At 44.7% G+C, this 14200-nt stretch overlaps 1 protein-coding gene across 5 annotated transcripts in view; it reads right to left on the reverse strand.

The window, feature by feature from the left end:
- LOC118508806 (angiotensin-converting enzyme) overlaps positions 1 to 14200 on the reverse strand; it is a 76117-nt gene that overhangs the window by 3436 nt on the left and 58481 nt on the right. For all 5 annotated transcript variants that reach the window (XM_036048532.1, XM_036048528.1, XM_036048529.1 and 2 more), the window contains exon 10: positions 49 to 189. In XM_036048532.1, coding sequence (XP_035904425.1) covers positions 49 to 189 — 141 coding nt within the window. The remainder of the gene's footprint in view (positions 1 to 48; positions 190 to 14200) is intronic.

The following is a 14200-nucleotide window of genomic DNA, read 5'->3' on the forward strand; positions in this document are numbered from 1 at the left end:
CTAGTTCTGGTCGAGCGCAGTGGAAAGTGATGGATGATTACAACTCACTTGAGAATGTTACCGGCCGCCGGTTGACGATAGATGTCACACTTATGCAACGGTTTGGAGGGATCCTGCGGCACGTACTGACCGGAGGCGGTGCACAGGGCTCGATAAATTTGGAACTGCAGCACGTTGGAGAAAAAGTATCTGGAAGAGGAAAAAAAGAGGGAAAAGGGAATAATAATTAGTCGTATTACTAGCCAGAGAAAACATGGAACAGGGCCCCAAACGAGCGATCATACGAGACAACAAGTAGATTGCATTCGTGTCGACGATCTTTGGGTGAAGATAAGCCAGTGAAACAGCTCCAGTTGCTTCGGTTGTCTAATGTGTTTTTCTTTTTCGGTACACCCCTTTCTGGGTCACAATGGTGGCCGTTCCCGATACCATACATCGATCCCCCAGTCCATGATTGGATGCTGGGATGAATAGCTGCAGAAACCGCACCGAAACACATAAGGCAAATAATGAATCGTCCAAAAAATGCGAGCTGACAGAGAGAAAAAAAATGGAATGGGTGCACACATTCACCGGCGAGGAGGTTCGACCGTTGCACAATGATGCATGTGCCACAGTGACTGCCATGAGAGTGCATCGAACGGCGCCATGTAGACATTGTAGTCGGTAGATTGTTTTCAGCATGTTTTACTTTTTTTTAAGTCAAGTTGGTACCTAAAACTGGCACGCGTACACCGGGCAGGAGATCACATTCGTGTTGAATCCGATCGAGAAAGGGAAGCCTTTGAAATCGGGCCTACATTAGGCCAACGAGGGTTGAAAAGGAAACCGCTTGTTCAAATTGCCTCGAGTGTCGAAAACAAAAGAGTAAATATTTTAATTGCTGTGTACGTGTGTGTGTGCGTGTATTTTGGAAAGGGTGATAATGTCCCTTATTAACTTAACACCAATATTTTGAACCCAAGGTAATGGAACCCTTTATTCGGAGTGAAGAAATTATTAATTAAATATTTGTCTAAAGGTTCGTCGCTTAACGATCGTTCAGCACTTACGATCATCACATTCATTCACTATTGACCAACACATCCTGCTGATCTGTCTCGCGTTTTTAAGCGATTAGTGATGATTGATTGCGTTTCACCACACATTCTTTCTTTCATTTCGGTACCTTGAACTCGGTGATTGAATGGTAGCGATGGGCGAGCACTAATGGGCGCTCGGAAGGGTGCTAGGGTTCTTTCATCGCCCACCGTACGCGAATGCCGCTTTTACTGATTGATAATTCTGATCAATCAATTTAGCAACCAACCGCTGGATACGATAGCCTTGATTGATAGCTGCCGGTAGCAGCTTAAAGCCCGGTAGCAGCTACGATTATGCCGGTACGATCTCAATCCTCTGGCTGGACTCGCGTACCAGTCGACTTTTCTCGCAAGTTCGCTTTTCATCGGGACGCTGATTTAGCGCAGGATTAGTTTCTTGGAAAGCCAACCGAGACCAGACAGGCGATAGAATGCGGCGAAATAATGACAGACATTGCGGATAGTTCACTTTTACATAATACATGCGCCTTCTGCTCCGCTTTCAGCGGCGTGGGTTTGCCTGGCCTAAGCGATCGCAATCATGCGATCTATGGTGATCATAAGCATTTTATTTTCTACCGGGAGAAAGAAGGACCACGGAGGCACGTATCTATTATACCGTATCGTATAAAGACTTAAAGGGAATTATTAAATCACACTCACCCCGTTTAACCACCGGAGGGTGTACTTATCTTGACGGACGATAAATGAGGTTTGATGTAAAGCCTTTCTTTGAGCTGATGGTGAGTGAAATTGAAAGACCACACCGATATCGTTTTTTTTTGTTATTTGATAGATTATTCGATTAAACAGCTCCATAAATAGCTAAATGTTTCGCAAACCCATCTCCAAAATTTTTACTCATTGCCACAGCTCTTAATTTGCTCCTAATCCCGGCTGATCTGATGGTAAATGGAATGCTAGCAAAAGAAGCAATAAAGAGGTCAACTAATGATCGAAAGCCATCGAACGGGACACGACGGGCGGTTTAGCTGGGTTCGACCAATTTTTCGTTGGTGAGCGTCGTGCATCCTGACCGTGGCCGGCCTTGAGTTCGATTTGCAAATGTGACGCAAATGAAATGTCATAAGCGGACACGATGCATCTCCGCTCTGGTCGTGATTTGCCGTTCATTGGATTATTGGGCTGTGGCGATCATCAGTTGTACTTAGTGCTTTTGCGTTGAATGTTTTATATAATTTTTCTTGATTTTTATGTGTCATTTGTAGAATAATTTTTTAAATATATTTGCCTCGTACTGAAATTAAAACTCTTTAAACATTTCAATAGCCCATTTGAAGCACTCACATCAACTTCATGACTCTGCAACTCTCTGCAAATATCAAGGCCACAAATGACAACTCAATTCACATTCACATCGCTTCCATTCTTCTACCGCATCCTTATCAAATCAGTTCATCTGCTCACAAAAAGCTTCCAAAATGTCGAACCTAGCCAACCCATTCCGTTGGTGTCCGAAGCACATTGTATTGGCTCAATTACCAAGCCTTAAAATTTGTGTTACACTTCTATCAACCAGAAAAAGGATTAGCAAATCGGGTGGCTCTTTCGACGGGGTAAGAAAGCTTAAGATTGACAGTGACATTTGCGGTAATTGCGTTGGCGCATCGGTGCAGAGAGCTCCTTAGAACTGTCATCGTGGTGACATGAGAGCGAAGCCACGATACACCCGTAACCGTGTTCAACTGCATTAAAAAGCCTTTCGCTATGCTGCTGCTTCGGCTGATGTCGCCGAGCGAGCCTGTTGATTGGACAATTTGTCATGAAGAATTTTGTCGTAATGCGTGCCAGCCGTCATGCGTCAATGAGGCGAGTGACGACACGATATGCGCTGAACCGATCCACATCAGCCTGATGATGTGTTTGATGCTTAATTAGCCGGTACGCTAAACTATGGTCCGATTTTACGTAAGCTTCTTTGTCCGGTTCGGAATGCCAGCCCGTGTTTTGGACGACCAAACAAAACTGAATTCCTTCTTTGCCAACTGTTTGCGGTTTGGTTCGATTTGTCATCGCTTCTGGGTTGACCCACATTACCATGCTCATCGCTTTGTCTGGCTGGCCGTCCCGTTGGTGCCCTTCATTTATGCATCGCACACCTGCGGATAGCAAAAAATTGCGTCGCGCGTGCAATGTGTCGCGTACCGACCAGTACAATACAAACTTTTGGAAATGCCTTCCATTTGTGCGATCTTCATACCGAATCATGCTAGTGTTTCGAACAAAAAAACGAAACACCGAGGTAAGTGGAGCCGCATAACAACAGTTCAAGGCCGTGTCCCTGTTTTAACTGTTTCCCTATTAACTGGTGGCCTGATTTGTTCGTTTCCCTCCTGGCAGCATTATGCCTTAACCCGTCTCGGCAGCCAAGGGCTTTCACTTTGTACACGGTGGATCGTGCTGTTCCGCTCACCGATCGTCGATCGATCGAAGTCCGGAATTATATGTCCGGTTGTGCGGGGGCACAAACAAGCCGCCAATCGACTGCTGCAGCCATTCAAGAGCAACCGTCGAGTTTCGTAGTCGATCGATCCAATCATCGATCGCGGTCTGGTTGTTTAGCTGGAGTCACCGCAGTGGTCATGGTTTCGTGTCTGGCGTTAGCGTTTTGCTCGACCATCACAATTGCCTGGTGATGTTCCTTCTGTGCACGACCAATTTCAAAATTCTTCCCCAAGAACAACGGATCCTGCCAAACAAGCGATGCGCGATAATAATCGTCCGACCATAAATTTCCATCGATGTTACTTGCCGCCGAACCGCTGCTTATTGGTTGCAGGTTTAAATTCATGGCCAAAGATGATCTTTTTCGCGATACGATCAATCAGGTTTTTTGACAGGCGAGAAGTGTGAGATTCCATTCTTCAAAGCGAACAAGCATGATGTAATTTAGATTACCTGCCGCAAACATAACAGCACAAAGCCTCCTCATCTTTTCCCGCACAATGCGGCACTAACTGTTTGAAAGGGAAAACCGCTGTAGCTGATGGATACTTTCACACACGCCACCATGGAAGAGTGTCGTGAGGATGCACTTAGACGTCTGCAAACCTTGAATTAATGCAAGAAATGCACTTGTGCCACAAATCGTTCCCGATTGACCAATCGGCGAACTTGTTCCATTCCTTTTGCCTGTTCGATTAGGTGCCACTGGTGAGTGGGTCGATAAAAGCGTACTTCTGTAAGCTTGAAGTTATTTATGTTAAGATGGGCTCAATTTCCAGGACCTTGAAGGTTAGCGTTTTTGCTGCCATGAATTTGACAGCCTTTATGTTACAGCATTTTGGACATTTAGCAGAATAAGAAAAAATGAAGTTAATGCACAAACAAACTCTAGTTTTTGAAAATAGAGAGTGAAACTAAGAAGAAACCAAGTTTTTACATTTTAAGTATATTTTTTAAGTTGTTTTGTTTCAAACCTCCGCTACGCAGGATTGACTATCAAACTATGGCTAAAATCAAGCCGCGGAAAGCCAGAAATGGCAGGCCAAGACGAGAGCCAGAAAAATGCGGCGGAAAAAGAAGAAGTGTCAATGTTTAAAACATGAAAAATTCAATAACTTTTTATATAATTTGTTCTATAACTTTGAATCTATAAATCGTAGTCTCGTAAACTCTTGACCTATTTCTATGTACAATATGAATCTTGATAAGAAATTTAATATTATTTATATTTTTATGTATTTAACTTACGGCAATGAATGTGAAAGGTTGACTGGTAAAATTGTGTTCCGCACTGTTTTGTTCATTACAACCTCTTTATAAAGCCATACGATAATAGTGATAATTTAAAAAAATGTTTTATTTGTTATATCCCATTCTTGTGTGAATATGCCCACTGTGCTTGGAGACATAAATATATCTCAATTAAATCTTCATTTTTCAATAAATATTAATATAAAAGAAAAATAATATTTTCTCCTCTTGTAATGATGATGACATCGTTTCTTCTGCTTCCTCCTTGGAACTACAACCTCGAGAGGTTTCGGCCTGCCATTTCTGGCTTTCTGTGATTTAACCCGTAGTAAAGAAATCAACTCTGTGTACGGGGAGGCGATCTGGATGAGATTTGAACCCCGGTCCTGCCGTTTGAAAACCGACGTCGCTATTTTCTCGGCCACCGGACCGCCGGATAGCATCGTTTACACACTGTTAAATCATTACATTGGCCTAGTTTGTTTGCTGCCCTACAAATCTCTCAAAAAATCCTCAATTCGTTCACCATTCCCTCTTGAGTTGATGAAATCGGTTAGATGTACGGTTTCCATTTCCCGGGACATGATTTATGCCCACTAATAAACAAGCGAACCTTAATCATATCACACCTTTACCGCGGCGCACTTGAACGTCTTGCTCTCGTGCTCCTGTGAAATGATTGCTCTTAACGATCCCCGCAGCCTCGAGGCAGGGCTGGTGATATTGGTGATCAATTTATTACACCAGGCGCCACCCCAAAGCATCGACCGACTATCTGCGGACTCTCTTCTGGAGTGGCCTAAGCAATCGCAATAATTGGTGCTTCGTGCCACCGCCGACAGCGGGAGCACATCGAGACGGTCCGGGTTCGTCGCTTATTCTTTCACGAAATCGTTTGATTTATTGTTTATTTGCTTGGCGCTTTTCAGCAAGGTGCCTGCATCGATACCGGGGGTGATCAATGGGAATTGTAAGGCCCGTCGATCGTTGATGCTCTCCGTGGGGTTTTGAAATTGAAAAGCGATGATAAAGCATGCAAGTGGTAGCAGTAACTGTTGGCAGCGTTATGGAAGATTTAGGATGAGGTGAAGCAGCATTAAACGGTCTACGAAATTCGGCGAAGGTAGCCGTTCGTTCTACCACTGGGTAAGCTTCACGACTAGCGCTTGCGAAAAAAAGCACTCCAAACGGGTGCTCGTTGCGTCTGTCGTACGGCCAGTAATGCGGTTGGAACAGCAAACCGTACGCCTGACGTGGAACCGATCTTCTTTCGCTCGCAGTGTCATTAGTGCGGTAAAACTTGAGCCGTCTCATTGAGCGGATTTTAAATGGCCTGATGGCAAACTACGTTCGCTCAAGGAAATGACCCCACGGCAGTGTAGAACGAAGAGTAAGGAAGCAAACGTAGAAATGTTTATGTTTCGCACATCAACACCGGCGCAAAACAGGGCGGTCAGCCTCGGTTGGGGAATGTAGCCCCGTGTGCCGCGTCCTAAATGGATTCTGTCCGCTAGTGGTGCAAAAACGGTCTCCACACGCGCCTGATCAGGGACCGACCAGCACAAGCGCTGGAGGTAATTAAATCTCTCAACGCGCGCGATCGTCGTGTGCGCCTTTTTATTTTACCTTTTCCACTCGATTTGCTGCATTCGGTTGAAAATGGCGCACTTTTTCCCTCCACTCGAAGACACCTCGCAGCAATAAACGTCACGCGCATATTCGCAGAAGATGGAAACGAATGTCTCGAACCGACAATGTCGTTACATTTCTTTACCTCTTGGCGAGCCTCTTGAGACTGGCTAAGAATGTTAGGTCGCCGCTTAGGTTCAAGTACGTTCGATGATCGACATATCGTCCCGAGAGTGGGGATACAGTGATGCAAAAACACCTTCCCAACATCCGCGTCGTCGGTTTGTGCACAAATATTTTGCTCCAGTGTCGCGAGCGTCACCAACAATGCTCCACCAACGAGACGGCCCCCATGCGTAGGCAGCAGAAATGAAGCAAGAAGAGCTGCCGATTTTCAATTGCAAAAAACACATGCCGTTCTTTGCGGTGCGGTGACAGCGAACGCTTCGAACGCAATCGATCAGTCGCGTCCGTGCTGGTGCGGGTGTCACACTGCGGGGGCCTCAGGCATTTAATGCACGACAACCGCCACCGGTACCCGGTATCAATCATATTTTATGTGCTCTCTTAAAGTCGGTAATTACTAGGAATGCAAACACGGTGTCCCAGTGATCGTGGCTCGCCGTCCGGAGGTTGGTTGTGTAATTGAAATTAGTTCTTCCATTGCTCGTCGATCGTTGTTCAACGTTGGTTGATGGTTTTAATGTTTTGCGGGAAGAATCTTGCAAGATCTACATAAAACCGATGGTCCGGCCGGCCGCAGATTGAGACACAAACTGTACACAACGGTTATGTTGCCTTTGCCAGAAGGTTGTCTTGCTGCTCGTATGAACTTCACACATGATTCCTTTCTCCAGCATTTGATGCATTCAACTCGCCAATAATTAGGTAATGTGTATGTGTGTCTGCGTTCCGTTTTTTTCGTCTCACAAGTTGCGCCATAAACATGACATTAGCGTTACACTTCAACAAACTGTACCAAATTCCATTTCGGTTAGTTAGTACATCTCCACGCAAAACAAAAACTGTAAACAAGACGCCAGAGTTAAACCACGTGCTCAGATTTGAACCCCAAAATGGTTTGTTTTGCAAAAATCCTCCCAAGTAGCTCTTAAGCCTCGGTAAAAACATAAAAACATAATGCAAATTCTTGCTGACCCTTTGCTTTTGGGTGCTCGCTCACTCGCTCATTCATTGCTAAAACGTTCGCCCAAGGCTACCACGAAGCTCACGACAACGACAACACCAGACGATCTTACTTACAAAATGCGGCTTCCAACTTCCTACTAGCAAAACGGTCCTTTTTGTCCGTTGTTTTCTCTGTACAACATTTCGTAAAGTAGCTTGGGAGCTTTTCGTCATACATTTGCCCTCCAGCTACAATGGCGCCTGGACCTGGTGTAATGGTGGAACCCCACGCGGTATTGATGCTGAGGCCGCAGAGAGTTTGCCCTGGAAAACAAGTACACACCACAGTAGTAGCATCATCGAGTGATGCGATGTTTGGTGTGCCGTCTCGTTCGTTCACCGTCGTGACTGACCGTGATCATATCGTGGTGTAGTGTGTTTTAGGGGTTTTTTTTTCTCCTCCTCTCTATTGGATGAGAAAAGTGTAATACTCAATCGATGTTTTTGAGCTCCCCCCGGGGGGGTATCCGCGATGCTCCTAGCGAGCGATCGGTAGCCCAGTGTGGTTTTCCACCAACCATTTACTGGTTTTGCCCACATCGATCCGACGTCTGTACCTCGAGCCAACGTTGCAACGCGTAAGACATCATAACCTATTTTTTACTTTCTATCACCACCCTTTAAGCAGCCAGCGAGGTGTTCCAGAGGGTTGCACTGGTTAGCCGGTTCCAGCCGAAGCTCATTACGCAATACGCCATCCCGTTTGGTGCCTGCCCGTTTGAAGCGATAGAGTTCCTTACCGGGCTCGATATACGTTCATTATTAAACTAAATGCCCTGCCTTCTGGTATGCATATCTGGTCGTTTCATGCAGGAAAACTTACCGCGGATTATTACCGGAGCACACGAGAGAATGAAAAATTCGATCCCTTTCTGTACCGGCTTTGCAGATCTTTCGCAGCATATCTCATTACGATCGACAGCCCAGACGCTTTCAAGACGGTGGGCGCTTACTGGTGCGAAAGGGACACATACTACTCCAACTTCGTTTGGAAACAGTTCCAAACAATTGATTGTCCGATCGGTCAAAATGGCTTAAGCCAGCTGCAGTGCTCTATGCAGGCACTATTTAGCAACGTCCAATCGCCCCTATCACTAAACCCTATCGAAACTGACGATCGGTGACAACTCCCCGTAAGGTTCCACGATTTTAACAAAGCGCAAAACAAAAGTGTCCAGATGTATGATTTGTGTGCATTGCGTCCCTGTTGCAGCTAGGAAACGTGATTGTGATTTCATTCCACCCGCATGCACACCTGACGGTTTGACCGGCCAGGATCGAATCTGATCGGGACAGCCACAAAACTCGGGTCCCGTTCTGTTGTATTGAATATTCCGCATGCCGATATTCGGTGCACCCGGTGGCGGTGTATAAATAATTCGCCAAAGGCCAACTGCAGCCCATCCATCGTGGAGCGTGATGGAAACTGTGTCATTCCGGTTATGCAATCCGCACGCGAGGTTTTGCTGACCAGGTTTCGGGGAGGGTTGGCGGGAACGCCTGGTATAACATGTGTGGAGCTGGTGATCCTTGCCCACGTCGTAAATTGATATTGTGCGAGATTTATTGCACTTCCGTGGATGTTTTTATCGTATTGGAGTAGCTGGACTGTAAAATAGCCTGATGCGGGAGCTATTCATTGGGGGGTTTTTGTTTGCCATTTCAGTTCACTTTCCAGCGAGTAAATAATAGGAATTTTGGTTGTATGGAGAGAATCGAAATCGAAATGTAGGTGACGGAATCCTGAAGCTCACTACTTAAAGTATGTCAGCAGGCAGCTTTTGATAACTGTGATAAAGTTGAACTGAAGGCGTTGCAATCTTTTATTACGATTCAGTCACTTCCAACTGGAAGCCTTCCCGGTCAACGCCGGAGATGCATAAATAATCAATCATGCACCAGGGCCTGGTTGGAATATTAAATGGTGCTTGCATGTATGAATCTGCCGGCTTTCATCATTTGTTGTGCGAGTGGCGGGAACAATTTATTTTTCGATTTTTTGTTTCCACTTTTTACTCCACGCCTGACCCAGTCAAGGGACTCACCATTTGTGGCAGTGAATTTGGGCACGCAGCTACGCACCGAAAGGAAGTTGACATTCTCGGAAGGCGTTGGACACATTCCATTCAGTTGTCCCGGTCCGTGCGGTCCCGCAGCGAAGAAGTACCGCACGGCAGCACTGAGGGTTCGTCGCTTGCCGGTGGTGAAATCTTTCGGTTGAAACTTGATTATAATTTACTTACCGCGAAACCGTACCGATTCGCGGTACCGCGCGCGGTAGATGATGCAATGTGCATTTGCCGCGATGACAGTGTGTCAGCTGCAGTGGTATTACGGTACGAGCTGTACCACCGGCACCCGGGTGCACATGCTTCTGTTGACGTGAAGAAGCGAGCGAGCGAGCGGTTGGAAGCAAGTTTGTGTGTGTGTGTTTCGGCACAAGGAATCAAACCGAACCAAAGTTCGATTGAGTGCATCGGATAAATGCACAGTCGGGTTTCAGGGTGGAAGACTGCAATTTATTTCGCCAACTCGTACGAGGATCGCAGCTGCTGCACCGACAGTTGGTTAGGCGACATGAAGTTGCTTCAGACAGTCAAGAACCCGAGATGCGAGATTTTTTAAGATGAATCGTTATGATCATAATTTAATGTAGTTTTCTTCAGCACAGTTTCTCTGACCACCAGCTTCACTAAGTTGGTGTGTAATCCCGCTTCCGTTACCCAAACAGCTCTTTAAGCTAGAGTTCAGCCCCAGTGACCTATGGTCGGTTAAATGAAGCAATAGATAATTAGCAACAAACTAGCGACGGTGCGACGATCATCTCTCATCTCACATTTGCATTTTCATCTGCCTTATTTTGTCTTCCCTGTCACAATTCCTTCTGCAAAGCATATTATTATGTACAAAGCGTTTTCACCAAAGCGAAATCACCGATCATCGTGGTGGTAAAGCCGGCAGCATAGGTCGATGAAACAAATAAATCGGTATGCTGTAAATACGAGCATGATGCGAACGAACGAAGCTAACTACATGTTCTCCCGTGAGATTCTTCGTGGTTCAAGTTTTGCAAAACCATTCGTTTGTTCATTCATACATACAGGTAGACACGTAGATGTCTGCTGATGTCGGAGGAAGATTAAATCATCGTTGGAGCAGGAGGTGGCTTCTTCGCTCGATGCCTTCTGCGGGGCAGCGGGCATGTGTTGCGTTTTGTTTCGTTCCATGCGAGTACATCGTAAATCATTGGTGGATCTCTCACCGAACGTTCACTATCTCGGAACCTCCAGCAATGTGGAAGATGATGAATGAACTTATCATTGGTAGTAAATTGTATCAAATGATGGATAGGAACTGAGATGTTAGACTGCTTGATGAGAGATGATAAGCGTGAAGTTGAATTTTATTTTATTTTCGAATAACCTCAAACAGGTTGTAAAATAGGGAATAGTATTGAAGTACTGAGGCTAATTAATTTCACACCATGCTCTTTGAAGAATTTTGGCAATCAAATAAGGAAACGCTATCTCAGCAAATTTGATGAACACATCATTTCCATTTTAATGAGCATTTTTGACTGATTTTCCCAAAAAGATCCCTACAATGTTGTTCATGATGCGCCATTGTAGCAATGCCACTATTCCTGAAGAATAAGCAAAAACTCAACCAACCAAGCCATAGTTACATCGCTGTGTATCTGTGGGCTGCTCCCGCTTAACCTACGCATGCTGGCGGCTCTTTCGTTTGTAGATTGTGTATGTTTTGCAAAACGCATCCAGTACCGAGCACGGAAAAGTCACGCCACCGGTACCAGTAGTGCGTGAGTCGAATGGATGAGAAAAGCGCTCTCGTTTCACGGTACCGACATGTGTGCACCGGTGACGCATAATACCCGGCTCGCATAAGTATCAGCCAACGGTACGGAAGATGGGTTCATGGCAAGCAGGAAGGGTGATGTGTGTGTGTGCATCGATAGGAAACTGCGAGCACTGTCATTTTCGATTATGCTTTCACTGTTTCACTGGCGTCCGAGCTCCGGACGGTTGATGACCACTTGGACCACTTTGAGCAGGTGGCGGAAACAGTCCGCCAACGGGAGGGGAAACGGGTGACACGGTGACATCATCCGCGAGCAGTTTGAGCAATGTCATCAATTGTTGGCCACTTGTGACATGCGAGCTGATAATGTGGCAACCTGATGCGTGGTTGTGATGATGATGTCTTCTTGAGACAAGTTCGCCCCAGACGGGACGGTCGGTCAGTAATCAAGTGGTAAATTTAAGAACGCTCAACCGCCCAACGAGTGGTGTGATTTGTTTGCTTAACGATTGCATGCATGATGGATGGATGGAGCATTAAATGTAGTGTATCGAGAAATTGTAGGAGGTTTATTGGGTCTACAAGTGAGTTTTTGCCGTTCTACAAACGATTAGCTCATTAGAGGCTAATTGTGTTACATTGTCAAAACAATTATCAACCAATTTTGAGTTTTTTTAGGGAAATAGTTTCAAGTGATAGGCCGAAACAGGTTTTGCTCCAGAAAACTTACAGAAGTATCCTCTTCTTCTGTGGCGGTCAGACGTGGAAGACATGAAGCGTGCCGAACACGCCGATTATAAGACATTGGTGCGATTAATACAAGTAAAAGAGTATGAGTATCCGTGCTGGACGAAAAAAGAACTTGCTGCATCCTTGTACGTGGCACATCAAACCGTTTCTTTTCGGTTAAAACATTTGGGACTAATCCTTACTTTTAGAAATTGGATGGTCATGGAGCAGAAACAATAATCCTAGAAACATAGGCGGAATCTAGTGAGCAAGCTTAATTGCGACCAGAGTGAAATATTTTCACGTAGAAATTAATACTCTGAATATGGTGAGACTAGGAGGAAGACCTGTACTTCGGCCTGATTCTGCAGAGCATTGCTGAACTCAGTTTTTGAGTTCGAAGCGACGTTTGGCAGATTTCTTTTCGGAATATTAGACGCCTTAGAATCTAAATTCTAGAACACTCGCCGCCAATAAACCAACTGCTACTTGTTTCCAACTACTATATGTTTGCCCGCAGGTAGTTTGCGGTCTTCGAGTCCTTTCAATCCAGTCCGCAAAAGATGTGGAAACAATCGGCTACTAGGAACATTTAAGGAGATTTTTCAGTTGATATATTGGCACATCAACTTTGACTGACTTTGACTGATATTCTATATATATATATATATATATATATATATATATATATATATATATATATATATATATATATATATATATATATATATATATATATATATATATATATACATATACCCTCAACAAACGATGACGATACTGGTAGATAAAGTTTCACGAATGAAGCTGACGGACCAAGATTGTCTTGTGGAAAGGCGCTGACAGCTCAACACCAAGATTATGTGGTTTAATCCTTCACAACTATCTTGTGACGTTGAGTATAATTGCAGCTCGATTCCTATTAGAAGCCAACATTGCACAAGTCATCTACGAGATTCAGCTCGAGTTATGCGAAAGAGCCATGCCAAGTACGATCCCTTCAATGCATGCCACTTGGTAAAATTTTGTGAACTATTGTTTCTCACATACACTTTTACTTCAAAATACATATTTTACTGATTTTTACATATTTTTATATGTAGCCCGCAAAAACTGTTTAAACGTCGACTAACAAAAAAAACTTCAAATAAATATGTTGTGTTAATTTACTTCAGAATAATACTTTTAAAAAATCTAATAAATATTCTTGTTAACCCCAATTAAAACCCCACATAAAATAAAACATCAATTAGTCCCCAAAAACCGAAATTTAATAAGCTTTCATCATCATTATGAACTTTTAATTCCCTACGATCAATCACGATAGCCAGTAACCTTTCCGAAATCATGTACCAATTTGTAGCAAAAACCCAATTCCTCCATGAACCACACCTCGCCGTGGTGTGACAACACGACCATACGTTACTGATTCCTTACATTTAAAGGAAAGGCCTTCTTGTTTGCGTTGTTTGCCAACTCTCCATCTTCCTAGGCTTCTGTTTTCATACGGCACCACCTTGGAAACGTGGCTGTGAGTCATGAGCCAACAAAAGACAATTATCTCACCGTTTAATTTATACCAACAACACCTTGTCGTACCCCCGGCACAACACACTCACTCGGGCTTTGCATTTAGCGTTGCAAAAAAAACAGTGCACATCGGACTGTGAAACCATGATCTGATTCCGGAGCAAAGATAACATTCAGCCGCTCGGGGACACGCTACCGAAACAAGCGTTTTCCATCAGGGAACCATTAAATGCTCGCCTGCCGTAACACGAAGAACTTCTCAGCATCGTGCACGACGCGGTAACACTTCTAGCCGTGAAGAACGAACCGGTTCCAGTTTCCGTGGTTCTTCTGGGTCACAGCAATGGTCCCAGAGCAAGTGAAACATATACGCTCCCAGCCAACTGTATTATCAAACGTGACAAGCAAGGTGGAAAGCAAAAAAACGCACGACCTACCCGCTGTGGTATTAAGTAACGTGAGCGTGCAGTGTGTTCTGCGGGAGGTGTTTGTTTTGCCCAAATCCA

This window comes from Anopheles stephensi, chromosome 3 (assembly GCF_013141755.1).
Source record: "Anopheles stephensi strain Indian chromosome 3, UCI_ANSTEP_V1.0, whole genome shotgun sequence".
Lineage (NCBI taxonomy): Eukaryota > Metazoa > Arthropoda > Insecta > Diptera > Culicidae > Anopheles > Anopheles stephensi.